Below are 26,439 nucleotides of genomic sequence, written 5' to 3' on the forward strand. Positions count from 1 at the left end.
TATTTACCGGTGTGCTGGGAGGAGCTGCCAGCCCCTAAATCCTTTGCCCTATCAGTTCACTGGGACTTAGGATATGGTATCCCTGTGCCCTTCATCCCTGATAGGTGCTGAGCACATCCTGTTGCACCTATTCTGCCTGCGGAACCTCAACCTGATGGAGCTTTCCACAGGCAGGCCAGAGGACTTCCAGCAATATTGCCCCACTGGCATTATCTCCATTTTTGCCCTTGGAGCCACCATTCCTTGTTCCTGAGGCCCCTCAGCCGCCTTCAGCCTTCAGAATAGTCAGTGCCCTTCCTTGTGCCAACCACACAAGGCTTGTCCCAGTTGCTTCGCAAGAAGCCTTTGCTAGGAGAAACTAAATATTTATGTGCAAAACATGAGTCGCTTTGACAGCAGGAATGCACTTTTATCAGTTCAAATAAATATTCCGCAGAATGGCTCAAAATAAACACAAGGATGGTCACAGTTATGAGAATTTTCTTATTTATTAAAGAGCAGAAATAATTTTTTGCATAAATTTTATACAAAAAAAGTAACTGTAAATTTTGTATAGACTTTCCACTGAAGAAAACAGAAATAGATTCTTTAAATGTTTATTTTTTAAAAAATAAAATAAACTGAGATAACCACACTACCGCATGCGGACGCTCACCCCCACATCACAGGGTACCGGGGGTAGAATTTTAAAGATAAAAGGTGCAGTTCAACAAGCACAGCAGCTGAGCAACTTGAATTCAGCAGACACACATCACCCAACTGAAATGAACAGAGACTGCCCAGCAACAGTGGATTGCTTGCAAAGATGGCACTTTAGATGCCTGGTTTCCAGTGACAGTGCTGTGCCTAAGTGTCGTTTTGGATTCTTAAAAATCTACCTCTGGTATCAGTAACAGGTGAATAATGAGATCACAGTCCAGACTCAAAAGTCAAAGACATTCCAGCCACAAAAGCTAGTGGGGGATCTGTGTTTCACAAGCTCAACTCTTATTTTTTGAGTGGGTACTAAGTGAGGGTTTTTTTACTAATAGATGATTTCTTAAAATTAGAAAGCAAATTGTCTTACAGCTTGTAATCACATTGTATTAGAGTACTCTGTTATTGGGAATCCATTTCCCCAAGAGTTTATGCCGTGTAGTCAAGGTAATTACAAAGACAAAGCTTTACTCTCTGCATGCTTTCCTGGGCACACAACCAGCAGAGCAGGCAATATGCATGTTTGACTGGAGAGTGCTTGGGATTCCCCTTTTGTTGGAGGAGGCTAGCTAAGGAGTAACAAAGAGTAGAAGTTATACAACATTATTATAAATTAGATTTGTTCCTATCTGCTCCAGTTCTCATAGTCTCCTCAGTATGTTTGTAACCTCTCCTGTAGAAAACAGTTGTGAGTTATTTCTTATTGTGTCAGTGACCAAGTTAACTAATGATGATTAGAATATGTGGAGAAGGTCTTGATCCTGAAGACATGGATGTGAAGGTGGGAAGCGATCTGATTGCAAACACTGACACAGTATCGGAGCAAATCAAAAAGGGAAAAGATCTGGAAGAAGAACATAAGTTACATGTGACATCCAAACATAAAGGCTCAGAAATAATTTGTTCTGCAAATTTTGTATCCATTCTCTATGCAATGGGTTCCTCTCTTCAGTTAAGTGTAGAATTATCCTTGTCTTTCTGAAACAAAAGGCTTTTTCTAAACTCTAAATCAGCCTTCCCCAACCTCCAGCTGCAGGTATATATTCCCTATTCATTGATATTCGACTCCTCATAATGAATTCTCTAGGTTATGTACAATAAACTAAATATAAAAGATTAAAAATCAAATCCAAAACAAAAATCCCAAATGTACGCTGCAAGAATAAAACTGCTTGGAAACTTATCTATGCTGCCCAGATTTTTTCTGTACCATTCCCTCTTTTTCGTTAGACTGCTGCAAAAATAAAGTTGCTTACATTAACGTGAAAGAACACACAAGGATATTTTTCATGCCCAGAAAAATAAGGAAATACTTACCAGGGCAATCCAAAGTACAATATACTCATCAATAAAGCTATTAAAATATTGGTCCAGGAACAAGAGTGCTGGGCCTATGAATGCTGTGTCATGCAGATGCATCTCACTCTTGGTCATATGTGCAACCTGTTGGGAAAAATTAAAACTCATAAATATTCTATTTCAGCATCTATACTGAATAATTTAATATTGGAGGGGAGGGGTAAACAACTGAATTCTGATTTCTCTTTATAGCTTGGGCTATCACCAATTTCCCAGGGCATACTCTGTGGGAAGCAAATGAGGCGTTTCATTACATATACCACTATACAGCTTTCATAAATGCAGTATTTGAAAGAAGTTTGGAAAATCATTGTTTGCAGCTGGAGAAAGAAAGTAAAACTTTCACAACAAAGTATACCATGTGAGACCAGCAAATAATAAGAGTTAAGTACTTTGTTTGTATTTATGGGACACCTCATAAAATAAATTCTCTAACTTACCACCAGTTTGTTAGTTATTTTAGCAGAAACAAAACCAAAAGTCAGTATGTAGAGGCAAGGATGCTTTTCAAAGAGTTGCACAGCAGATTTCTTGTAGATCATAGCGGCTAATGCAATGACGGATCCAATGTGAAGAAAGGGTGAAAGGACACTTGTTCCCTACACAGAGAAAGAGCTTTGTATTCATCAAGGGCATATTACAGAAACAAATATCTCAACATGCTATCTCCAGAACAACTGGAGGCTGGCTGACTGTCCTTTTGTAACATTCTAACGTTACCTTCTTTAATCCACTCAGCTGGCAGTAAGGAAGTGCAGAGAAGGATGTCACCTGGCTGTGTGGTTGGAGTCTCTAACAGAAAAGCAGGCACAGTGAACTTTGTGCTGCATGCCCGGCCTAAGTGCAATTTCAGTCACAAAACAGCTTGATGAAATGCAATTCTTACCCAGTTCTAGCCTAACAGATGTGAACAGACGAATTTTTAAAGCACAAGTGGCCCAGATATTTTCATCTGGATGACAAAACAAAAACAATGTCTATCACTACATACTAAAAAGTCAACCATCTTAGTTTAAAATGCAAAATCCACAAACACATGTATTGAAGATCAACATTTGTACTAAAATCTGACAATAAGTTTGGAGTCAGAGACATGGTTATTTCATCGTCAGTGAAAAACGGAGAACCATTTACCATGTGAAATCTATGAATCTGCCCTAAAACAACCAGCAGACAAACAAAAATAAAAATGTCTGAAAATTATAGGCCTTCTGGGTCAGATTTTTTTTTTTAATGATATTTCCTCATTTCCAAAGCCCCTGAAGCATTTGCATGTTTCATTTAGATTGGGATAGGGAATATTTTTTAACTCGAGTGCTCCCTTCCCTCAAGGGTAACTTGGGGTCTCCATGTCAGTGGTCTTCAGGGTTAGGGTGCCACAAACATCCCGCCCACACTCCATACACGCACACTTCTCAATTTTCACACATTCATACATGATGATCTTTGCCAGCCACTGAGAAAGGGGGCTCCCTTTAGCAAGTTGCCAATGGGAAAAGTTGCCAATATATTCCATCAGCAGCTTGCTTGGCTTCTGTACTGAGCACAGAGAAAGAGGTTTTGATAGGCAACAGGACTATACAGCCAAACTCCTTCCCAACTATGTTCCTTATGCCAGTATGCAAAGTAGAAGACCGTACCAATAAAACAAGTCCACTCAAAGACATAGAGAATTCTAAAGACTGGCAGGAGAAAAGGGAGACTGAACTGAGTTACCCAAAAGGTAGAGAAAAACTCACTGCTATAGTTGATCCATTTTTGCCAACACCACCTGTGAAGATCACACCAAAGTAGTTTGTACAGGAGAATATGGTTCCTGCTACAGTACAAAGAGCTGGAAGTATTTTCACTGGGATGTTTAGCACTGGAATCTTAACAGGAGAGGAAGAAAAATATAGACACAGTTTAAAGAATTCTAGATTTCAAGTAAACTCAAACATTCCACTTTTCCAAATCTAGTATTTGGGAACTACCTAGAAACAACAGGGGGTACAATATTCTTTCACACATTACCTTTCAGAAAGCTGAAGACCTGTATCCATAATGACACACAGGAGAAATATCAGTATTTGAGAACTTATTCCTGGGGAGAGCAGACAGTACTGAATGGAGTCAGTATTTAGGTTTCGATTCTGAGGTGGTCAGAAACCAGGATCCATGAAGTATGGTATGGTAGTTAATGTTGACCTGCCACTGGCAGGAGCAGGGTTCAAATCCCCACTCTACTCTACCTTACAAAGTTGTTCTGAAGGAAAAAAGGGGACGAACCTGCACATCCCCTTGAGTTCCTATAGGGGAGGTGAGATATACATTAAATAATATGAATAAAGAAATTGGAAGTCACATAGAAGCCAGACTAGATAGGATATGTCTAAAGAATTAGGAAAGGACATTTCAATATATTTCAAATTTTCATGTTAAGAGCTTAGAAATGAAGAAAAGCAAATAGAAAAATAAGTACACAGGGCTGCAGTGCTGGGTGAAAACATGGTCAATTTCTGTACCCTGGACAGTGGCCAGAGAGATGTTCTTGGGATGCTCGTAAAGCTAAACAATAGGGTGACGACATTCCTTGTTGTTTGTCTCCGGCATCTGACAAAGGTATACTGTCCCTGAAAAATGATGGTTCCATTATCATGCATAACAGTCATTGTTGATCAACCCTCGATGAATTTATCAAATTCTGTTTTTAAGCCACTTATGCCTGTGGTCATCACTGGATCTTGTGGCATTTAATTCCCTAGGCAAAATAGCATTATGTGGAAAAAGAACTTCCTTTTGTCAATTCTGAACAGCCACCGCCAATCTGTTTTATATAATTAATTCGCAAAATCCTGACCACCACCAAACTACAGCTGGTAGGGATGTTGCACTTACTCTACAGTATTATTCTGAAACTCTTCCCCTAAAATTTGAACTAAGAACAGTATTTGAAAAACAGTGATATGAACTTAACAAAACCAAGAGAACTGTAAAGAAACAAAAGGGGCTTGTTATTTAATTTGAAGATTATACCTCACCTTTCAATCAAATGATTCTCAAGACAGTTTACAAGTAAGGGCTAAAAAAGCAAATTCACCCAAGCTCACACATACACAGCCTAGTAAGCTGATGGATGCTCTCGCAAGTCCCAGGGCAACTGACAGTTGTAGCAGTGTTCTCTTTAAGTGTAAGGTGGGGAACAAATTTCCTGGAACAGCTGTTTCCTTGGCTAATGGATGGAACCAGGCTGATCTTCCCCTTGCCATGTCTTCTTCCTGGCAGGCAGGGGGTGCAACATCCCAATGGCCATTACTTCCTTGTCAGTGGCAGACACTAGAGGGTGGTCTTGGCACACTCGCACACACAGATGGTGCTGCAAAAGCCATTTGACAAATCAGTGGTGAGCAGGACATCCCCCGCCCTTTGGCATTAAATCAAAGTCCTGCAGCTTGAGTGTAACAGCATCTTCACACCAGTGCTGGCACACAATGAAATAAGGGGAAGGAGTGGGACACTCAACCCTAATACAGACTTTTAGCTAATTAAACCATCTATGGCCTTTTAAAATGTGGTGCGGGGGGCTGTTGTTGTTTGTTTGGTATGTATTTTTGTGTTTTTATATTGTCAACTGCCCTCTGATCTTTGGGTGAAGGGTAGTATAGAAATTTAACAATAAATTAAGTAAATACTGCTTCACAGCTTCATAAACCATGTTTTATGATGACTTGAACAATCATCCAAACTAAGCCAAGACTTGGGATAGCGCAGTTGGTACAGCATGAAACTCTTAATCTCAGGGCCATGGGTTCAAGCCACACATTGGGTGAAAGATTCCAGCATTGCAGGGGGCTAGACTAGATGATCCTCGTGGTCCCTTCAAGCTCTACAATTCTATGAGTCAATTAATGACAATCAACCAAATTTTCCTATTAATTCTATAATGGCTGCACACACCACCACTGCAGCTTTAAAAAGTGCTTTTAAATTTCTTTTTAAAAGAGTGGTGAGAAACAGCATAACTATCTCTCTCCCAGCATGTCGTAAACATTTATGCAGGCATTAATTTACTCTTTGGGAGGCTGTGCACTTTCCATCTCCCTTGCTGAGCTGCATACCTAGTAGCAAGGTTAACAAAAGGCATAGAAGGTAACAGCAGTATAGTATCAGCTCTCCCCCACCCAGGCCTTCTGCCTCTCTTCCATCAGCTGTGAACAGAATATTGCTCTATTGTCTTGTGAAACTATTGGGCAAATGCTGAAGTGCCACAGAAAGGCCCTAGAGAGAAAAGTGGAATGATTGAGTACATGTGCAATTGAAATAATAAGCAAACATTTTAATGATACATTTTCCTCTATACAAGTGGAGTTGTGTTTTTTCCCCCAGTATAAGAAACCACCAAAATAAGCAGCAGTTGTCAAGAAAATCTAAAAAAAACCACTGTGTATATAAATAGCACATATTAATTTTTCAGAGCAGACTTCAAAATACTTTTATGTGTTTTATACTTCAAAGAAAGCTAGGCTTACTTTTAACCAGCCTTTTCTTGACACACCACTTCCTTTTGAGTGTAACTCACATTAACATTAACTCACATTTTGCAAGTTCCACATTATTTATTTATTTATTCTATAATTAAATTGTAGCAGAAATTTGATTTGCAGCAAATTAGCTTTTGATTTTAAGATAGCTTACAAAACAAGACACACACAGCTATGTTATGGACCAAATTTTTATATTTTAGTAGACATACATATAGCATTGCTCAAGCAACTATGGCAGCCAAATCATCTTAAAAAATTATTTAGTCGGACATAGTTACCAAAGATTTACCACTGCCATTGCATTTACGCTCAGGATCTGCATCCAGTTGCAATAGTCCTCCCTTTCCAAATTTAGCAGATTTGTGAACTGTCCATCAAGATGTGAATGCTTTGTTCAACCAACAGACCAAGTTTCTCCTTAATGAATATGTGTTGGGCTCCCTCTGCCTAAATGGCAGCACATAATACAAAAGAATGATGGCTTTAAATATCTTGTGGGATGAACCAGTGCAATATAGCCAAAATGGGAAGGTCTCTCCAACAAAAAGGAAAGAGATACTGTTCTAAATGTATTAACAAAATGGGTTGGGAAAAATAAACAATGTAAGTTACATGTGATATACAAGATGAACAGAATTACCATCGCTTGCCAAAATGTTGGTCCTCCAATCACTGCCAGTAAATGCATGGTTATTATGAAGACTTGAACTTCAGTCACATCAATTCTGATTAGGTACAAAAAAGCCAAAAAAGCACAATTACTCAAAGCCAATTATAATCAATCTGCAAGCATGGCAGCGCTCCTCTATCATGCACAAGGTAAAACAAAACAATGGAGAAAATGTTTTCTTGATATACTCTTGCTGTACCGCTGTTTGTTAACATCACAGCACAGAAAATGGAAATCTAGTTAGGGGTCGCAATTCTAGACAGTTCTAGAGCAGGCATGTGTCAAACATACATAGCCAGAGGTGTTTTAAAGGTTTCTAGTGAAGTCAATCAACTGGCTGTATAGGCAAACTGGTTTTAAGTGCAAGATAGATTTCCCATTCCACCAATGACTGGCTGCTGGACAAGTTTTCAAAACTCCTCTGGCTGCACTTCTGCTTCTCTCCTACCTACACCATGACTGTCTAGGAGTGTGGCCAAAAGGAAAAGTTGGAACTTGTTTACTTCTTTCAGCTAACCATAAGCAGTTGCAAAAATGTAAGCATTAACCTTGCCCACCAAAAAAAAGAATTCTGAGTCTTACTTTCTTGAAAAAAATGTTTGCCCTCATCACAATCTTTCTCTTTTCATTCTGTCCTGCTATTCACATAGGCATGGAACTGATATACTGCTACCAGTCTCCTAACCATGGATAAGACTTTAGGACCCTCACCTCTCAATAATAAATCTTCCCTCTTTATTTTTTCCCATGGTTAAATGTGATACCTTCGGGCAGTGACCATGGTTAACGCTAACCTGGGTTTGAAGCAGGTTTGCAAACTCTGGTTAAGAAGCATCCCTGAGTAGCACCAAATTGGTTAAGGCAAATAAGGTAAGGGGGATTTGCACTGGAGAAGGGAGGAAGGGTGCAAGCCTGCAGCTTGCTACCAATATCTTAACCATGGTGAAGAGCTTGGCAGTGTTACACCTTCAGTGAACCACTGTTTTCTACTAGTCTTAGCTAGTGCTGTTCTTTTGAAGGGTACTTGGTTGCAACTCTGAAGTTTGTGGGGTTTGGGTCTTCCTTAATAGGCCAACTGACACTTATGGGTAGTATGAATAAGCCATACTCAGAGTAGCCCCAATGTAACGATGTAATGACTGCATGCAACATACTTGTGTTCACCATTTATTGTTAATTATGCAGATTCATTAGCTAAGAGGCCATGGTTGGCTACAGGGTACAGTGCTCCTCTTAAGCAGGTGACCATGTTAGAAAGTGAGGGCACATTCCTTGGCACCCTTCCCTCTTCTCCTGTCTCAAAGGTGAGCAATGCCAACAAAGCTGACAGTGCTGACTTTCTGTTTGATGGATTAAGATTCTTCCATGAGTCACAATAGAAGTTTTATTTCAGATAATCCTGCCTTGTCTTTCATGTATGAGAAGGAATGCTGCTGAATTCAGAGAGTAATAAAAAAGTTGCATATGTGTACATATTCCATTTGTATAATGATAAAGTATATAATTGTATGTACATAATATAAAGAAAAATAAATAAATCATGGTTTCTTAATTTGCCACATGCTTTCTACTCTCTTTTCCACAGGCATTACTAATGGACACCAACACACTCCCTTATTTTCATGCTTCACAAGAGAAACATCGTGTAGACCTTAGCACTAGAAATGAAATGCTTGTTTATATGTACTTTATACCTACAATCTACATAGGTTCAAGTTCCAAAGCCAAATGGGGGTGTGCCCACATCCAAGGGCCAATTAAAAAGGAAAGTGTCTTCACACCCAGCATGAGTTACATAATTTCTGAAGGCACTTGCTTAAGTGTATGGCTAATAACTTCTAATAAACGTTTGGCTTCAAATCACTGCTAACATAACATTTAATACTCTGTTGTGGCAGATGCAATTACTGGTTCAGAAACTTTAATTAGCTTCATCTATGATGGCAGGAGGGGAAATATACACCAAGAACAGAGAAGAACTGGATTAAGCAAACTTGTGTAAATCACACTGTTAGTCAAAGAGAAATCTGAGGCAGCAGAGAGAGTACAGAAGAGGAAGAAATATCTGAAAGTGGGAACAGGATGGGTTTGTGAGAAAATATAATAGATCAACATATGAAGTCTTACAATGAAAGACTATAACATTTTCAAAACACTCCCTTCAAATACTTACAAACTGTATTAAACCCATTTTATGTCCCACATATGATCAGCATTTCAGGACCACACTTGCACTATCAATTATGTTTGTGTCAGGGAGAATCCCTATTATAAATTGATCTTGTGAAAGAAATAATGTCTGCATTTCAATTTACTATTTTTGCTTTAATTCAGATTTTATTAACTATTATTTTATGTTTGAAGGTATTAAATGCATCATTTACATCTTTAAAATCTAGAGATGTGAGATCTCAACTTTTTTACATTAAATGTACAAAGCTGAGTTTCCAGTTAAACTCACCAGGCACAGGTTCAGATATGAACTTGCAGGCCATATTATTGGCCTGAAAGAGGCACATACTGCAAATCACCAACTTATTCTTTGGTTCTGATAAAATCTGAATTTCTAGCTTACTCCCAACACACACACACACCACCTACTAAACAACAACTTTGTACAACCAGAAGAAGTCCCACTGGGATATATTTCCTGGCTGCACAAAGGTGCCAAGGGTAACCAGGGTCAGGGAGAGTTGCAGGCCTTTCTAATGCCTGTGTCTTTGATGGCAGTATCCGTAAAAATCAATGGGGGCAGGTAGCCCCCACAAAGAATACTGCCAACCCAAGGGTCTTCAGGTGGGCTTTGGGTTTCCCTCCAAAACTATTTTCATGGGTGCAAGCCTTTAAATCTTTCTATTTAGTGGAACGCAGCTCTATTAGACTGAGATGGGGAATTTTAAAAGATTGCACCTGCGAAAGACCACTTGTGGTGGTGCATACTCTGAAACAAAGTGGGACACCTTCTGTCTAATAGTTTTCACGGGTGCAGCTTATTTACCACAAAATGCTCAGTCAGTTATGTGCAACTCCAGGAGCCATTCTACCTCAGTCCTCATTTCGCCATGTACTCATTTTGTCTTGCTTTTTTAAAAAAAATCTGATCAGATGCATATATGAAAATAGAAATAAAAATGACAGCCGCTCCACAGAGTTGGGGCAAGTTAGCTGTAAAACTCGTGAAAAAAATATTCAGGGTCCTGTTGACTTGTCACAGTTTTATTACGGTATGAGCATCCCTCAAACCAGGAGGCCTTCAGTTCAAATGCCACCTCAACCACTACAAGGTTTCAGCGAAGCTACTATGCCCCAGCATTTGTCCTCCTCAGGACCTTACATTGTTGCTATAAGGATTACAGACCCCATGTATGCATTTGAACAGCTGAAAGCATGATATAAATGCTATCCCGCCTTACTGTTACTACATGCTGGCACATATGACTCTCTTTTTCAAACTTACCAGCAGTCTGCTCTGCAGCTTGTTTTGTGCCCCACACCAAGTCATCCAAACTTTATGCTGCTTCATACAATATGCCAGTTATGCTTGACCAAGGTAATCAGTATTTCCTTTCGGTATGAGCAGAGTACAGCTAGCACCCATATGCTACTTGGCAACAGGTACAAATTAGACTGAGAAAGGTTGTTCCAGCAATCTTTCTGTGTGAAATGACTTTTGCTTTCACAAATAATATTAATAGAAAGAGGTGCAAGAAAAGGACAGCAAAGTTAAGCAAGATATTGAGAGATTCAGAAGACCCAAGTTTATTTGCTTCCTTAGAATTATGTCATCTTGAAGAAATAACATATTCATATGGGATTCTACCAAGCAACAGAAAGCTCAAAACCCCTTCTAAGAGCTTGAATTTACTTTCCTAATATCTAGGTAAAGGGAAGCTGGCAATGGAACTTCGGTTTATGAGGAAATTACATCACTATTACAAAGATGGTTAGGAAAGATCCTATAGCACTCTTTCCTAAGCGTGAGGGCAAGGAACTCTAAAACATGACTAAAACTGCAATCCTAAACCCACTTACCTGAGAATAAGTCCCACTGAATTCAGTAAGACTTACTTCTGAGTAGAAATGGTTAGGATTGCCCTGTAAAAATACTTTTCTAACATCAATATATTTCACGATAGCTAACTATGTTAACAATTCTTTTTCCTGGTGGAAAGGTTTCTAGCAAAAAAGGGAGGAAATATTCCAAAGGTGTTCCAACAAAATTAATCCAGACCTTATATAGAGAGATGGTTCCACCACTCTGGCATTCTGCTCTTCAAAGAGGTGAAGTCAGTTCTGTGTATTTTACAGTAGCCAATAGGGGAGAAAACACCAGAGTTTCAAAACAAAGCTTTTTTTGTTTTGTTTTAAAGTAAACAGGGGCAGAAAAGTTCGATAATCTGAGTGAGTTTTTATTTTTCATTCAGTCATTATGAGTTGCCTTTAAAACAAATGTCCATGAAATATCACCAGGAAAACAATTGGCATTTTTGCAGTTACTCTGTGCATGACAAAAAGGTGCTGCTTCTAGAGATTTCATGCCATTGTTCATTGGGTAACACTGATTTGTATCTGTTACCGTGTTATTCCAGAACCCAGGTCCCAGAGTTCCTGTGAGAAGGTGAATTATTGCAAGACAGAGTTCAGACTCTGTAACATCAAATCTATGTGTGAGGGAAAGAAACATTTAAAAACAGCTTGCTTAGAAATCTTCAGCTTAATAGTTCCATAAGAACAGATTTTCACACACAATTAAGGATACAGACTTGAAATCAGCATAATCTCCTTCAGAATGATATGACAGTTGCAATTACAATTATAGAGAGAAATGAAAAGCAGTAGTAAATCCACATCGCATACAATTCAATACAATCCCACTGACGTCAATGGTAAAGTGCCCATTGAGTTTAATGTCTTTGGACTGTACTCATAAGGAGTCTGAAAATATTATAAAAGCAGTACATAATTCAAATACAAATTACTAGGCAAACACCACAGAAATTGAAATTAAAGATTTACATTTTCAATAACAATACTGAATTAATACAATGAAACCTGAAACTAAATATTATGTCAGTTGTAACGGTAATATTTTAACCCAATGAATGCAAATAAAGATAATATGTTTACAATCATGTTACTTAAACTTTACTTTTACAGTGGTACCTCAGTTTACGAACAGTCTTGTTTACGAACTATTCGGTTTATGAATTCCGCAAAACCAGAAGTAGTGTTCTGGCTTGCAAACTTTACCTTGGTCTACGAACGGAAGCCAAACAGTGGAAGGGCATCGGTGGCGGGAGGCCTCATTAGGAAAAGCACGCCTTGGTTTAAGAACAGATTTGGTTTAAGAACGGACTTCAGGAACACATTAAGTTCATAAACCGAGGTACCACTGTACTCAGGAAAAGCAGCTATAAGAAGGAAGCTTTACTCACACTAGATTCTTTAAGCACTTACACTGGTCTCTTTGTAAATAAAGCAGTAAGAAGAATGTAAGGGGGCTGTGCATCTATTTTATATTTATTAAAATATTCCACGCTAAGGCTGCAATGGTATGCAGAACATTGAACTCACGTGCAACTTCTTTTTGTTGTTGTTCACAGAACACTATTTGTTCTTCAGACAGTCTACTTTCAAATTTAGCTAACGTTTTGGACACCATGTATTGTTAAGGCTTGTTTCCCCCAACTATCATTCCTGCTTTAACATTACCTATGAAGCTTTGAATCTAGTAAAAATGTACTCTTCAAATTGTATGAATGGTAACTGGTGACACTAGCATTATACCTTGTGGCACCACAATGAAGATAGGAGACAGAAAAGCCGAATGCGAGAAGATGTCAGGTCACTTATTGCTAAGCAAGCTTCCTACCCTTAAGATGGGTGTGGACAATAATTTGCATGTTCCGATTTGATTAGTCAGTGATTTTATAACTTAGGAAGAAACGATACTCTTTTTTTTTGCCTTTTAAACCTGCTAAATCCTTAACTAGTGATCTGTAATCACTATATTAAAAATAGGCACAAAAAGGTGAATTGTATTTAGGAAAGGAGAAACATTCCATTATAGGTAAAGCTAAAGAAAGGAACATTTTAAAAAATAATGACAGCATTCAACATGCAAAGTAAACAATTATTGCAATCTAAGCAATGCATCTGGTTTTTTGAATGCTGTGTTTAAACATTTGGGTAATATTCAGCATTAGTTATACTCAGTGCAGCTACTCAAGTCCATTTTTAGGCCATTATAATCAAACATTTGCATTTAAATAAAAGAGAAGACCTAATGAAACAAAGCTAGCTGAACTAGCACAGTCTACCAGATTGAAATGAACTAATCATATTTTTTTAAATGTATAACACATTTTCTTAAAGATTACAGAACAGAATGCTTGTTCTTTCTTGCTTTGTCAAATAAAACAAAATTGGTTAATCAGTGTACATTTCAAACTGTAAAAATGTAAATGTATAGCATATATTTAAAGATGTGTTATTTAATATTATGTAGTTCTTTTTGCCAGCAAAGCTGCTAAGCTTATGTCTCACCTCGTGTTACACTCAAGCTTGGGTTTCATTTCATGATATGCACTAACTAACCTAGTGACAGCCTAGTGACTCCCTAAGCTGGAGTTCAGTGAGCTCACCAAAATCTAGAATTGTGGGTCAAAGACAATTGCATGAAATCACTGCATAAAACAGCTACATAACATTTATCTTGAGTTGGAGAAGGGTGGGCAATAGAAAAAATAGACATATACACAGATTCCAGTAAGCATATCTTGGAATTTGCAGAAAGAAAGTTAGGCTGCAACACTTCAGCATGCGAGAAACTCTCACTTCAGCCTGAGAGAAATTTTAGCTTCCATACTAGCAATTGAATGGCCTACATTTGTCTATTTTCTACTGGATGTATGCTATTATTATTAATGCTCCAAGAAAGCAGTGCCCTTCTGAGGCACTAATTTTAATATTAAGTAATTAACCCACCACTGTAATTTTGAGGGACAGAAGGGATTAATCCTGGCAACTGTCCTTCCTTTCCCCACTTTTTTTTAAAGTTTACCCAACACTCTTGTTTGCTTGAATTCCTTTTGCCCTTCAAAGCTAGTTTTGCAATGTTTTTATGCAACACTGAACTCTAGTGCACTCCATTAAACTTTCCCACTCATTTCTTCCCTCTCCTCTGGCCTGTATCTGCATACCAAAGCAGGTAAAGCGGGAGGCATCTAAAGAAACCAGTATGGCTGTATAAGGAGCTTACAGATGAACTGAGTTTTAAGAAGACCATGTATAAGAAATGGAAGAAAGGGGAAATCACAAAGGAAGAGTTTACCCGAGTAGCCAACAGTTGCAGGGAATGTCTGGTGGGCCAAAGCTCAGAATGAACTTAGGCTTGCAAGAGAGGTTAAAAATAATTTTTAAAGTGTCTTCTTTCTTCTCCCCCTCCCCGCCCCCACCTTCCACTGTGGCCACCATGAGCAGCAGGTGCAAAAGTTGCTCCACGGCTTGACAAAGCCCTGCTAACCAGAGGAGGGAGTTTGGACTGTGGTCCAAAATGGAAAAAACAGAACTGCATGGCACCTAACTATGTCTCTAATTCCTACACTATTCCTAATCAATCTGTGCTGTTAATAAACTCTATGATCAGGGACACCATGGAGGCCGAGCTATTTTGGGGGGCCCAATTTTGAGAGGGTGGAGGAGACCGAGCGTGGAACCGAGCATGGCACAGCTTCAGTGGCCAGCTCCTCCTCCTACCATGGAAAGAGGCCACATGAGAGAGAGGAGCCACTGAAGCTGCAGTGCACTCAGCACCATGCTGAGCCGCCTCCTGACATCATGTGTGTGACACTGCCCCAATCTCTGGTGCAAGTTAGTGCCTCTTATTTTCAACCTGATTATTCACTATGATGAAAAGGTGCCAAACTGAAAGAACAATTTAATTAGCACTACTTTTGTTTAGGCCAAAACATTGCTTCAATATACTCTTCCATAGATTATAGATTTGCATATACCTTCTGACTGACTTAATCACTTAGCAGTGTAATGTTTGGCAATATTCGGTTTCTCTCTTAGGTGGTTTACTTACATTCCAAAGCGCAATGTTCCAGAGACATATGTCTGCCAGTGTGCGCAGTAAAACATGAACGTTCCAGCAAAACAGCAAAAGAACATCCAGTCAGGATTTGTCCCCAGCTGCACAGCAATACACGTTCCCAAAACCACAAACACTGCAGAAAAAAATCAGTTAACATGAGCATAGATTACAGATTTCAAAAGCAAAGAATGAACAAACAAATGTGTTCAATAGTCTGTAGTATGCAGTTGGCACTCTCTTTTATTTACTGCTCTGTATTTTTGATGCTGGTCATAAGAATTTTAAGATTCAAGATCAAATATATGCATAAAGTATAGTCAGAAACAAATTTCAACAGTCAAAGTAACTAAACTAGAGAAAACTGGTGGGTTCTCAGTTCCATCAGAATTTATACTGTTACACATTTTAAATATGAAAATAAAATTACCATTGAGTTTTAATACTGCATGATTTAGATTGCAAATTTTAAACACACTTGTCTGGGAGTAAGTCTCATTGAATGGAGTGAGATTTACTTCCAAGCAGACACACATAAGACAACTGCATGGTAAGTAACATTTCATAACCACTGGGCAGCCCAATTCTGTTATGGTTAAGTTAATGTGGCACTACAGCAGATCTAGAATTGTTAGATTGATACTGTAATTCTGCAAACATAATAGAAAAGAGGAGAAATATATTAGGATTAAGCACAGTTGTTTCCTTTTCTTGTGTTATAATTCCTCCTGCTTCCCCTAATCAAGGTAAAGGAGTGTGAAATTGATGAAGCAGTATTTGAAACAGCTTTGCTCACTCTGCTGCCCTTTTGTAGCAAAGTACTTAGTACACAGGTTGTTAGACAGGAATTCAACTACCGGTACTTAACGTATCATAGCATTAAGCATCACTTTAAGCAGCACACTAATTTTGGTTGCAACTGGATGAGACTGTTTAGTGTTTTTATCAGAGGTTCTTCATGTTTTATTCTGTTTAGTAGGTTTAGGGGTGCTTAATAATGTTTTACTAAACATTATTTCTTAACTAAAAGTTTTATTCTATTTTATATTTAACATCCAACTTACAGCAAAATTGTGCTAAAATATCACAATTTCAATTTTCATGTCAAAATTTGGATGTTCAGTGAGTTCAACAAAATGGTCCAACAGCTAAGAAAATTACACATACAGTTTCAGAGTGTGTGTACTTTGCACCCAAATTTTGCACACTAGTCACATCTTAGATAATGTTTTTTAAAAACCTGTTAAAGCTACTTTGGGATCTTCAAGGAATTGGGCAGTCCCTGAGCTAGCCTACAGGACAGTTTGTAAAGCTTCTGAGTCTTAAGCACTTGCAATCACTGACCTTGTGTGGATAGGACTGGACCACGTTAAAGCAAAGCAGGGTTTCGACATATAATCTCTGTAAATCCTTTCCACCTACAGGAACAGGGCTGAGACTAAGGGAGGTCCATCACATGGACACAGGTAAGAGCTCACAGAGACTCTGCCTAAGGTGCAGTTGGCTTCAAGTTTGGTTGGACAAGTTGAGGGATTGCACAAAGCCTTTGTTCCTGAGGCTCAGGAGCTTCCCTGAGTTGTAGCATGTAGGCTAACTCAATTTCTGGCATCTTATTAAACAACCTTATAATCTTTCATAAACTCCCTTCTGATGTCTAGGATTTGTTTGGAAAATGGATGACATTCCAGGGGAACTGGAAAACCATGGTGCTTTTCAACAATAATGAAGTGAGAATGAAACTAAAAGACTCAGATCAGTTTGCACATCACATTGAACCATAATTCAAATAAGCTATTGTTTAATGTGAATGTGTAGCATCCTAAGTGCTCCAGCCAGGAAACAAACCACAGAGTGGCATAGAATGCATTACCCCAGAACCTGGGCTTGTGGTTTGTTTCTCTCCAAACACATGGAAAAACCAAGGTATGCTAACCACTTATGGTTTGTGGGGTTTTTTTGTGGGGTGGGAAGGATTCATGAGTCCAGGTTTGGATGCAAGACTAAACCAGACTATGTATGGTCTGCTTCTCAGCAACAAGGCAGGTGCAGGGGTGAAGTGCCTGTGATTTCAGTGGCATGTGCAAGCATACTGCACGCCCACATTAAACCATCACTTCTTTTAACTATAGTTTAAGGTACTCAGCTTTACTTTTATTGCTTCTTTGTTCAAAGAATCTGGACAGGGGGTAGGTTAAAAATCTAAATGCCCAATCATATTTCAAATATTTCAATATTTTAGATTTACTGTCATTTTAAAATAATAATTTAAACTATTTACTATGAAATTAAAATTACCTAGTGAAATTTTGATTCTGTATTAAACGTACTAGCTAAACCTTGAAAGATGGCACGGGAATATACAATCAGAGTACATTATTTTCATTCTGCCAGAGTGCCAACAGTTTTTCTTGCTGTTTGCAGTTCAGTATCCCCAGTATCCTTCAAAGTATAAACCACTTAACAGACCCTTATATTTCAGTAATATATGACATAATACCTGTGGACAGTGAATCACAGCCATGGTCAAAAAGTTCTCCCAAAGGGCTACTACTATTGGTTCTTCTCGCTTGCTTCCCATCTATAGCATCCAAAGACTGGTATATGAAAAGGCCACAAGCACATGCAATATATGCCCAAGCAGGTGCCTAAGAGAGAAAGTATGTGACTGCAGTTAATGTCAATAAAAAGTTTACAGGGTCTTAAATCAGATGTGGTTCTCCCATGCTGCAAATTTATTCCCAGTTTTAACTATAGTGGTACCTCGGGTTACAGACGCTTCAGGTTACAGACGCTTCAGGTTACAGACGCTTCAGGTTACAGACTATGCTAACCCAGAAATAGTACCTCGGGTTAAGAACTTTTATCCAGGATGAGAACAGAAATTGTGCTCCGGCAGCGCGGCAGGCCCCATTAGCTAAAGTGGTGCTTCAGGTTAAGAACAGCTTCAGGTTAAGAATGGACCTCCGGAACAAATTAAGTACTTAACCTGTGGTACCACTGTATCTGTAAAAGGTTATAAATATTCCCACTTTTCTGGAGTGTGGAAAACCTAGCTGTGATGACATGGTTTGCCTCAAGTACTCTTACAGTTTAATCTGACACATGAAGCTAGTCTCACTCTGCTCAATAGGTCCCACTCCCAAATACCCATGTATTGTGCAGGATACCTGAGAATAAGTTTCAAAGTCCAACAAGTCCTAATTCTGTAATGGATCTCTGGTACATTCATCCCAGAAAAGCATACCTGGCTCCAAGCATAACACAGGAACCTAAGAAGCTGCCTTATGCCAAGTCAGACCATTGGTCCATCTAGCACAGCACTATCTACACTGACTGGCACTAGGTCTGCATTATTTTTAGACAGGGGTCTCTGCCAGCCCTACCTGGCTATGCCACATATTCAGCCTGTAACTTTTTGCATGCAAAATGAAAGCTCCACCACTGAGCCACAGATTTTCCCAAAATATTTTCTGCACCAGGTTGTGACTTTGTTTTATACACCCAAACACTTGAGTGTTGACATCTGTCTCTTACTCACTCTCAGTGGGTGGTTTTTAGCTGCTTGCAGTTTTATTGTGATGGCTTGTAATAGTTTTATAGCAGGACATGTGTACTTTGGCAACTTTGTGGGAATGTTTGATCACTTGTAAGTTTTTCATATTTGTTTACAATGTAAATCACCCCAATATCTTGGAGTATAAGGTGCCACATAAATAAAATAATAACAAACTATGCACTGTTATTGTCTTAGTTTTACAGTTTATGTAACATACTGGAAAGAAACAAATTCTCTCAAAATTTACCCTTAGCACAGATTCTATGGCACACATTTTTACCAAACATTTACAATGTCTAGGATTAGGCTACTTCCCAAATTTCTTAGATTTTTAAAATTTCAATAATATATAAAGCCCTCAGTAAATAACTTGTTCACACAATTACTTCTCCAGCTTTGAGCACTACATTAGCTTTCCTATAGGTGATTCTTACCAGGACTAGAAACACTGCATCCTACTTTCCAAGAATGTAAAAAGGCAATCTCTGGCCATGTTTAAGATACACAAAGGAATGGGGAAATTTTCAGAGCTCATTTGGGCCAAAGCCTCAAATAATCTAAATCACTATTTCAATACATTTTCAAAAATGCATAGAAATTTCAAAGGCCCCATGTCAAGTGGGAATGTTTGATTCCTGCATTTTATCATTGCATACCACCCTAGAAACAAACTGGCACCCATTCTTGAAATAGTTAACATTTAACTACCAATATGTATTTAAGAGAACTACAGTAAAGGGGAGAAAATTTCAATAAATCTTTGCTATATAGATATGAGTGATTTGGGTTTTGGTGAATATTTTTTGTGTTTTTTGCCATTTTTTGGTTTTACACAAAGAAATAATTTCTTATAAGGTATGAAGCCTGTCTGCTTTACTGGGTGATCATAAAATATAAGTCGTATACTGCAGTAACAATATTATGCAAAAAATATGCTGATCCAGCCATCAATCCCACTCTCAAAAGGAAAACCAAAACAGTGCTCTGCAATACAGCAGTATATCATAAATGCTGATCTAGATCTTTAATGCCTTGATGAGCAACAATGCCTAAGTCTGTATCAATTAATCTCAATTTTGTAATAAATACTATTGCTAGTCATTTTATATATTTCTATGACACTTCCCCTAAAATGTCGCCTCGAACTATAATTTCTCTGCTCTATTTTTCTCCTCCCCCTCTATTTAATCATCATCAGAAGCCTAAGTAAATATTCTTTCCCTGTCTTACAGAAACAACTCTGTGCATGTCTCAGGGTGTATATACAGATAGTTACTCAAAGAGCTGAGGCAGGATTTTAACTGTAACTCAATATATGTCAACTTGTACTTCTCAAGGATTGCTAATCAACTGGATGTTTGCAAAGTATTGTACTATCTTACATACTTGTACTACTTGAGAATAACTTAGTAGTAGTAGTAGTAGTAAAGCAGCATTTTTGCTCATTGTTTAGAAGGTGACATTGAATCACACATGTATATTTATGAAATGAGTATGAGGAAGACATATGAAATAAATAAACAAGACAGATGTAACTAAGTAACTTCATCATATATGGGGTTTCCAAGAAGTACCTTAAATATTTAGGGAAACAAGAATTACAAGATAAAGGATGTGTCTCAAGGCCTTCCCAATTGTGTTCTGAGAGTCTGATACAAAGTACAACACTCACACTGGATTGTTGTCAGGAGGAAAATGCCTCTGTTGATAGCAGAGTTTAACTGTGCTTATGAATAAAGTGGTTCTTCTAAAATGCCAGATCCATGGGATCTTTTACTTGTACAGTGCAGGTCCAGAAGTAATGATCCCCAAAATCTTATGACTATTTGCACTCCTAATTTTGCTCTTGTCTAGATGAGTAGCAACTGGCAATACTCAATAATACTAAAAGGTAGATGTAGTACTTAATGGATAGATTAAATATAAGAAAGAAGTATTACCTAAGTGGAGTTATGCAAAGGCCACAGTGCTGCTCTGTGCCCTCATTAATTATCTGGATGAAGGAGTGGACAGCAAATACACAAAAAACACAATTAGGATGGATAACCAACACTTGTTGCAAAAAAATAAAAATTCAAAGGGACGGAAGCTATAATAGAGAAAAGTGTGAGTTTTGAAAACAAGATCCAGACAAGCAGTAGCATTACTAAAGATTTTTTGGTAACTAACAAAAACAAAATTAGCACAAGTCAACAATCTGACCTGAAATCAAAAGAGACAATGAAATGCTTACTTTTATTATTGAAGCAATTCCTCAAAGACTATGTAAACCAAAGATGGAGAACCTTTTTTAGTCCAAAGCCTGCATTACCTCGTGGGGAATATTTCGGGGGAGCACATGCCAAGTTGTACAAGGGTCCAGAAGTAAAAGTGGGCAGAGTAAAGTGACTCTTAACTTTCTTCCTTTCAACCATGCAAAGCAAGTCATCCCTTCATCCAGGCAAGCAAGAGGTGTCATCACAGTTTAAGGTCACATTTCAACCAGACAAAAACACATGAAGAAGTGTTAGGCAAAGCCTTTAAGAATTGTGGACTAGGAAGACTGGGTGGTCTATGGAGAGTCCCATGGGCTGCTGATAGAGGTCTGCAGAGCTATATCTATGGCTCAGTTTCACTAAATAGTCCCATAAGCAGAAGCCCCCTATCCTCCCCCCACGGCCCCACAAACAGGTGTTGGGGGAGGGTTGGAAAAAACCCCAGAACAGCACATGTGGGAAGGAGAAGACAGTTCATTCTATCAGGAAAACAGTAATGCTTGCGCTGATGGAGCAATCTGCTTAGTGCTACGCTGAATTCCTCTCTTAGACTCTGGGTCTGAGGTTCCTCACCCCTGCCATAGGCAATAATATTGTTCTGTTGAGCCTATAGGCCCTAAGCGACTTAGGACTCAAATATCTTAAAGACTGCCTCATTCTCTACAGACACCCCCTCCCCCCAAATGTGAAGATCAGCAGAAAGGACCATCTTAGCAGTTCTACCTCTCAGAAGTTCAGGGTGGCGGCGGCCTGGAAAAGAGAATTCTGTTGTGAAATTCCCTCCTCACAGAGGTGAAGCTGGCTTTTTCACTATATAGCTTCCAGCAAATGCTGAAGACTCACCTCTTTACCCTGGCCTTTGATACTTGAAATGGGTGTTTTCAGGGCCCACTTTATGCCTTTGATTATAATCAATTTTAACAGTTATAACACTGAATTTTAAATTGTTGTAACCCACACTGGGACATGCTCATGAAGGGTAAGCAATACATGTAATGAACAACAACAACAATAGCAGGGGTGGGAAACTGCATCCAGATAATGGGCCAGATTCTTATCTCTTCTAACTCATGGGCCAAATTTGACACATGGGTGGGGTTGCCCACCTCTCAAGCACCTGGTGTTACAATGATGTCAAGTGATACGGGGCTTTGAAGCCCTGACAATCAGCTAATTGTTGGGACTTTAATGCACTGCACAGAGCTCTTCAAAGTGCTGATGACCAGCTGATCATTGAGATTTCCTAGCAGATCTGAGGATTACAAAGAGGCTTGCAAAACTGCTGAGGTTGTGCTTGAAGTCCTGACAACCAACTAACAGTGGTGCTTCAAAAGCTACCTTTGGCCCAACCCAACCACCTTTTTACCTTCCCACACCTGACACCATACAGTAATACCTCTAGTTATGTACCATCCTCCTTGCGAACGCTTCAGGTAATAAGATCTGCTAACCCGGAAATAGGTGCTCCTGGAAGCGAACTTTGCCCCAGGATGTGAGTGGAAGTCACACACTGTAGGCGCATGCGCAGCGGGACGCCCTATTAGTGAAAGAGCGCCTCAGGTTAAGAACGGTTTCGTGTTAAGAATGGACCTCTGGAACGAATTAAGTTGTAACCGGAGGTAGCACTGTATATGAAGTCAAGGCAGCTGGGCATGCCTTGGCGAAAATGGTGTGGCAGGCCAAATGGGGAGGTCTGGTGGGCCAGATTAGGCTCACAGGCTGGAGGTTCTCCACCCCGATATAAGGCCTCATTTGGAGTACCATGTGCAAAAATTGGAAACGATCCAGTGAAGAGCTATAAAAATGATCAATTGCCAGAAGAGTAAAAAGAAGAAAGTATGGTTATCCTAGGAAAGAACCAAGATGCAGGAAGGGAAGGAAGGGGGGGGGGATTATTTACCTATTGATTAGAGTAAAAATACGGGAAGGTATAATTAGAATTCCCTAATATTTGGAACAGTCACTGAACTAACTACAGTACTTGAGAAGTTGGGGAATCTCCATTATGTGCAGGCATCTGTCAAGAAACTTAAGGTGAACCTGCTCTTTTCTTAGAAGAAGAGAGATTAATTAGGTAATACTTGATGATGCTTTCAAACCTTAAGATTCTATTTTTAACATGCTATTTATATTTTATTTATTCAAAAATTTATATAATCTTCACTTTATCTATATGGATATACATAGGCGCCTGGCGAAGCACAATACAGATCAGTAGTAATCCCTTTCACATATAAGTTTTCAAGCAGGAATCCTGCTAAGCAGCTGCTAAACACTACATAAGTAAAGGCAGAAAAACAAGTATCTCAGCATAAGCAAGTTTCATTAGTAGGGTGCTGAGTCACTTAGAGCTTATTACATATATATTTCACAGCAGTACAGATGGAAGGAAAACTGAGATTGTGTACTACAGAAAGCTTCTTGAATTAAGGAAAAGTGATCTATTGCAATGGTGTGATGTGTGCAGAGTCCTCCAATATTTGATAGCTGAATTTCAACAATAAACAGCTCAACTTTTGCTTCCCCCCACATATATTTTAAAACATTTTAAATCTCCAGATCTCAGAGAATGACAAGAGCCTGGTAGTATCAGACCTTGGGAGAGAGGCATTTTGATATTCTTCATATTTTTCATGTTTATGTTTGATATCTCTGCCCTTGTTACAAATTTTATGAGCTCCACTGCTAAACTTTCTATCATTCTCACATTCTGTCACACATCAGTCAACATGCATTGCATAGCGCTCATGATATTATGAAAACCTTTGTGAAAATGTATCTTTTTTTGAAATAATTAAGGATTGTGCAAAAGTATTATTGGGAATTTTAGAAACATAATTTAGATCCTTTAAGAGCAAAAATTACATGCATAAAACTCGATATGTCTGTTAACAGAACACCAAAGTAAATATAATACTGAGCCGTTCAACAGGAGTACAATCCCTTCCTCAAAGAAACGTTAAGAGATATTTAGCTTACCTGCTCTGTAGCTGTCGGACAGTAACACACTAATATTATGGTTGTGCAGATGTTTATTATCAGTCCAACTATTGTAATCAGATTAGGGGCAATCCAAGCTGGTACTCTTCTAACTAACCATTCCCAGTAACCTTGCATTAATGGTTCAAGCAGGGACCGTCCAGCACTTTGATACTTGTGTTCTTCTAGCCGTTTTAGCTGATGTTTTGTCAAAGGTGGCGTAGGCAACTGAAGCAGTTTGCTTAATGTACATCCTGCTGAAGGAACATGACCATAGCGCACAGGGGATTCCAACTGCAATTCCCCACATCGTTTCTTCACGGATCGATTCCCACTCATGGATTTATTAGCCTTGATGTTGTATTTGACAGATTTTAACCGTTGTAAAGTATCTCAAGATCCTGGTCTATCTGGAACATAAAGTATTTAGATTAATGTAACAGGTGGAAAGCTGTCAGGAATGTTTCGAGTGTTTCATAGCAAAACATGAGATATTTGAAGGCCCAAGCCTACTCAGAAACAAAACAAACAGTGCTCAGAGATTCACGTGACAGAATAAGTGCCCCCACTACAATTAGACAGGAACCATAAAATGAAGACAGCAGAAGTCAGCTCATGCATGGTAATCCATGGCTTACAGTTTACAATGACATGTGAGCATGGCCACAGTGCCTGTCCCAGGCTATGCTGTTCTTCAAGTTGGCTCGGGATAGAGAAAACAGATCAGCCAAGACTTGCTATTAGTTTGTGGCCACCAACATGGCATTTAGGAGCCATTAGTCACAACTAAAAGCTACTTTAGGAGAATCTGGACATATACAGGGACATAGAACAAGGACTAGAACTATCTGAGAGTAAATACAAGGAACAAGTTTAATAAATGGTCTCTTTTTGATTGGGGGCATTTGGACATGCCAATTTCTCTAACTGAAACTTAAGTTTGTACTTCAAAGAACACCTTTTTATTTGTTCCTTGCTATTAATACAAACAGAAAGCATCCATCTGCTGCAATATGAGAAGTAGTTTTGCAAAGAGTGACAAGAAGCACACGAAAGGAGAAAACTTTTACAGGATTCAGCAAAATAAATAGAAGATAAAGAGATAAAACTGAAGAAATCTTACTCAAGTCTTACGGATGATACAAAATGAAAGCATTTTTTTCCTTGAACTCCCTCAGGTTGCCTAGAGTTCCAGAAATCATCTGTCCTTTAAAAGTACAACAGAAGCTTGCCAGACCCTTGCTAATAATTCACTTCAGTTAAATAAGCAGGTCAGAAGCACTGAGTCAATACAGTATCAAAAGTTACAAACTAAAGAAAAAGCACAGTGCCAAGATCCAGTCCAAAGTCTCCTCTCTGGTCACCAGACTACAGAAATTACTCCAAGGATGGGGGTGGGGGATGAGGAAGCCCACACCTGCCCTTAGGGAAGTGAAAGCACCGCACTTTCACTGTCAGGGCACATACTTTGCATGTAAGCCTCCTGTAAAGAGAACAGGGATGGCATAGCGGCTGAAGAGAAGCAGGCGGCGAGGCTGATTGAAAGAACTATACCTGAGACCTTGAAGGGCCGCTACCTGGGCTAACGCTCTGGACTCCATGCAAGGCTGACCCTCCTGCGGTCTCGAGACACTAGGCGCAGCCTTGTCCTGATCCTGCCACGCCTGTACCTGACGCAAACTGTGGCATGCCTGCGTGTGTGTTTGTAGCGCGGAGGGTGGTTGTTTTGACTTGTCCCAGCAGTGGCACCCGCTCCGGTTACACGGCTCCAAGGACTGACTGACATGACACGAACTGCGGCAGCCCACCCCCTGTCTCTCGCTCTCTCTCTGGCACCGGGAGCCACGCACCTTCCCAGGCGCGGCGGCCGGGGAGAGGAGCCAACGGCAAGGGCAGCCTCCGGGCTCCGCTTAGCGCAAGCCACCCGCCCACCATCCCCTGCGCAGATGCCTCGCAGGCTGAGGGAGCGAGAAGAGACCCCTGCGGTCCGACTCGTCGAAGGACCCCGGTGGCTGAGGTGGGGGGAGAACTCACCTTAGCCAACCCTCCGCTGGGCCCGGAGGAGACCCGGCGCCGTCGAAGGCCGAGTTCCCACCACCAACACCGCCCCCCGCCCGACAGAGACCATCGCCCTGAACCGCGCCGAAAAACACCCGGCATTTACCTCAACCAGCCTCTTCGCCCAGGCGGCGCTTTTACGTCCCTTTTGCGGCTGCCGTAAACAAGGCCGGGTTGGTGGTTGCTTAGGACGGGCGCGCGAGCGGGCAGAGGCTCCTAACGGGGAGCCGGCGGGAGCGCGCGCGGGC

General features: G+C 39.6%; 1 protein-coding gene and 1 long non-coding RNA gene across 9 annotated transcripts; both read right to left on the reverse strand.

Moving 5' to 3' along the window:
• Positions 1 to 469: 469 nt before the first annotated feature.
• CEPT1 (choline/ethanolamine phosphotransferase 1) lies at positions 470 to 26,434 on the reverse strand. 8 transcript variants are annotated; one of them, XM_081914443.1, is made up of 9 exons: positions 26,298 to 26,434; positions 24,134 to 24,543; positions 17,841 to 17,988; positions 15,338 to 15,479; positions 7,219 to 7,303; positions 3,795 to 3,926; positions 2,496 to 2,654; positions 2,014 to 2,139; positions 470 to 1,540 (listed from the first exon to the last, which is right to left on the reverse strand). In XM_081914443.1, the coding sequence occupies exons 2-9, from the start codon at positions 24,470 to 24,472 to the stop codon at positions 1,421 to 1,423; spliced, it is 1,251 nt and encodes a 416-aa protein (XP_081770569.1). In that variant the 5' UTR covers positions 24,473 to 24,543; positions 26,298 to 26,434; the 3' UTR covers positions 470 to 1,420. The 8 variants fall into 8 exon arrangements, with proteins under 8 accessions (XP_081770569.1, XP_081770571.1, XP_081770570.1 ...); XM_081914445.1 differs by having other exon boundaries at positions 24,134 to 24,539; positions 26,298 to 26,433; XM_081914444.1 differs by having other exon boundaries at positions 24,134 to 24,539; positions 26,168 to 26,298.
• Positions 12,388 to 15,331, reverse strand: LOC309371639. Its single transcript, XR_014169236.1, has 2 exons — positions 12,855 to 15,331; positions 12,388 to 12,757 (listed from the first exon to the last, which is right to left on the reverse strand). It is a non-coding gene; the product is annotated as an uncharacterized lncRNA (long non-coding RNA).
• Positions 26,435 to 26,439: the final 5 nt, after the last annotated feature.

Source organism: Podarcis melisellensis, assembly GCF_964234715.1.
Source record: "Podarcis melisellensis genome assembly, chromosome: 6".
Taxonomy (NCBI): Eukaryota; Metazoa; Chordata; class Lepidosauria; order Squamata; family Lacertidae; genus Podarcis; species Podarcis melisellensis.

Coding starts and splice junctions, on each gene's coding strand:
- CEPT1 (XM_081914443.1), bottom strand. CDS start 24,472: ATGAGTGGGAATCGATCCGTGAAGAAACGATGTGGGGAATTGCAGTTG. Junction 15,480..17,840: donor CTGTGATTCACTGTCCACAG/GTATTATGTCAT, acceptor TTTTTTCTGCAG/TGTTTGTGGTTTTGGGAACG. Junction 3,927..7,218: donor CAACATTTTGGCAAGCGATG/GTAATTCTGTTC, acceptor TCTCCTGTTAAG/ATTCCAGTGCTAAACATCCC.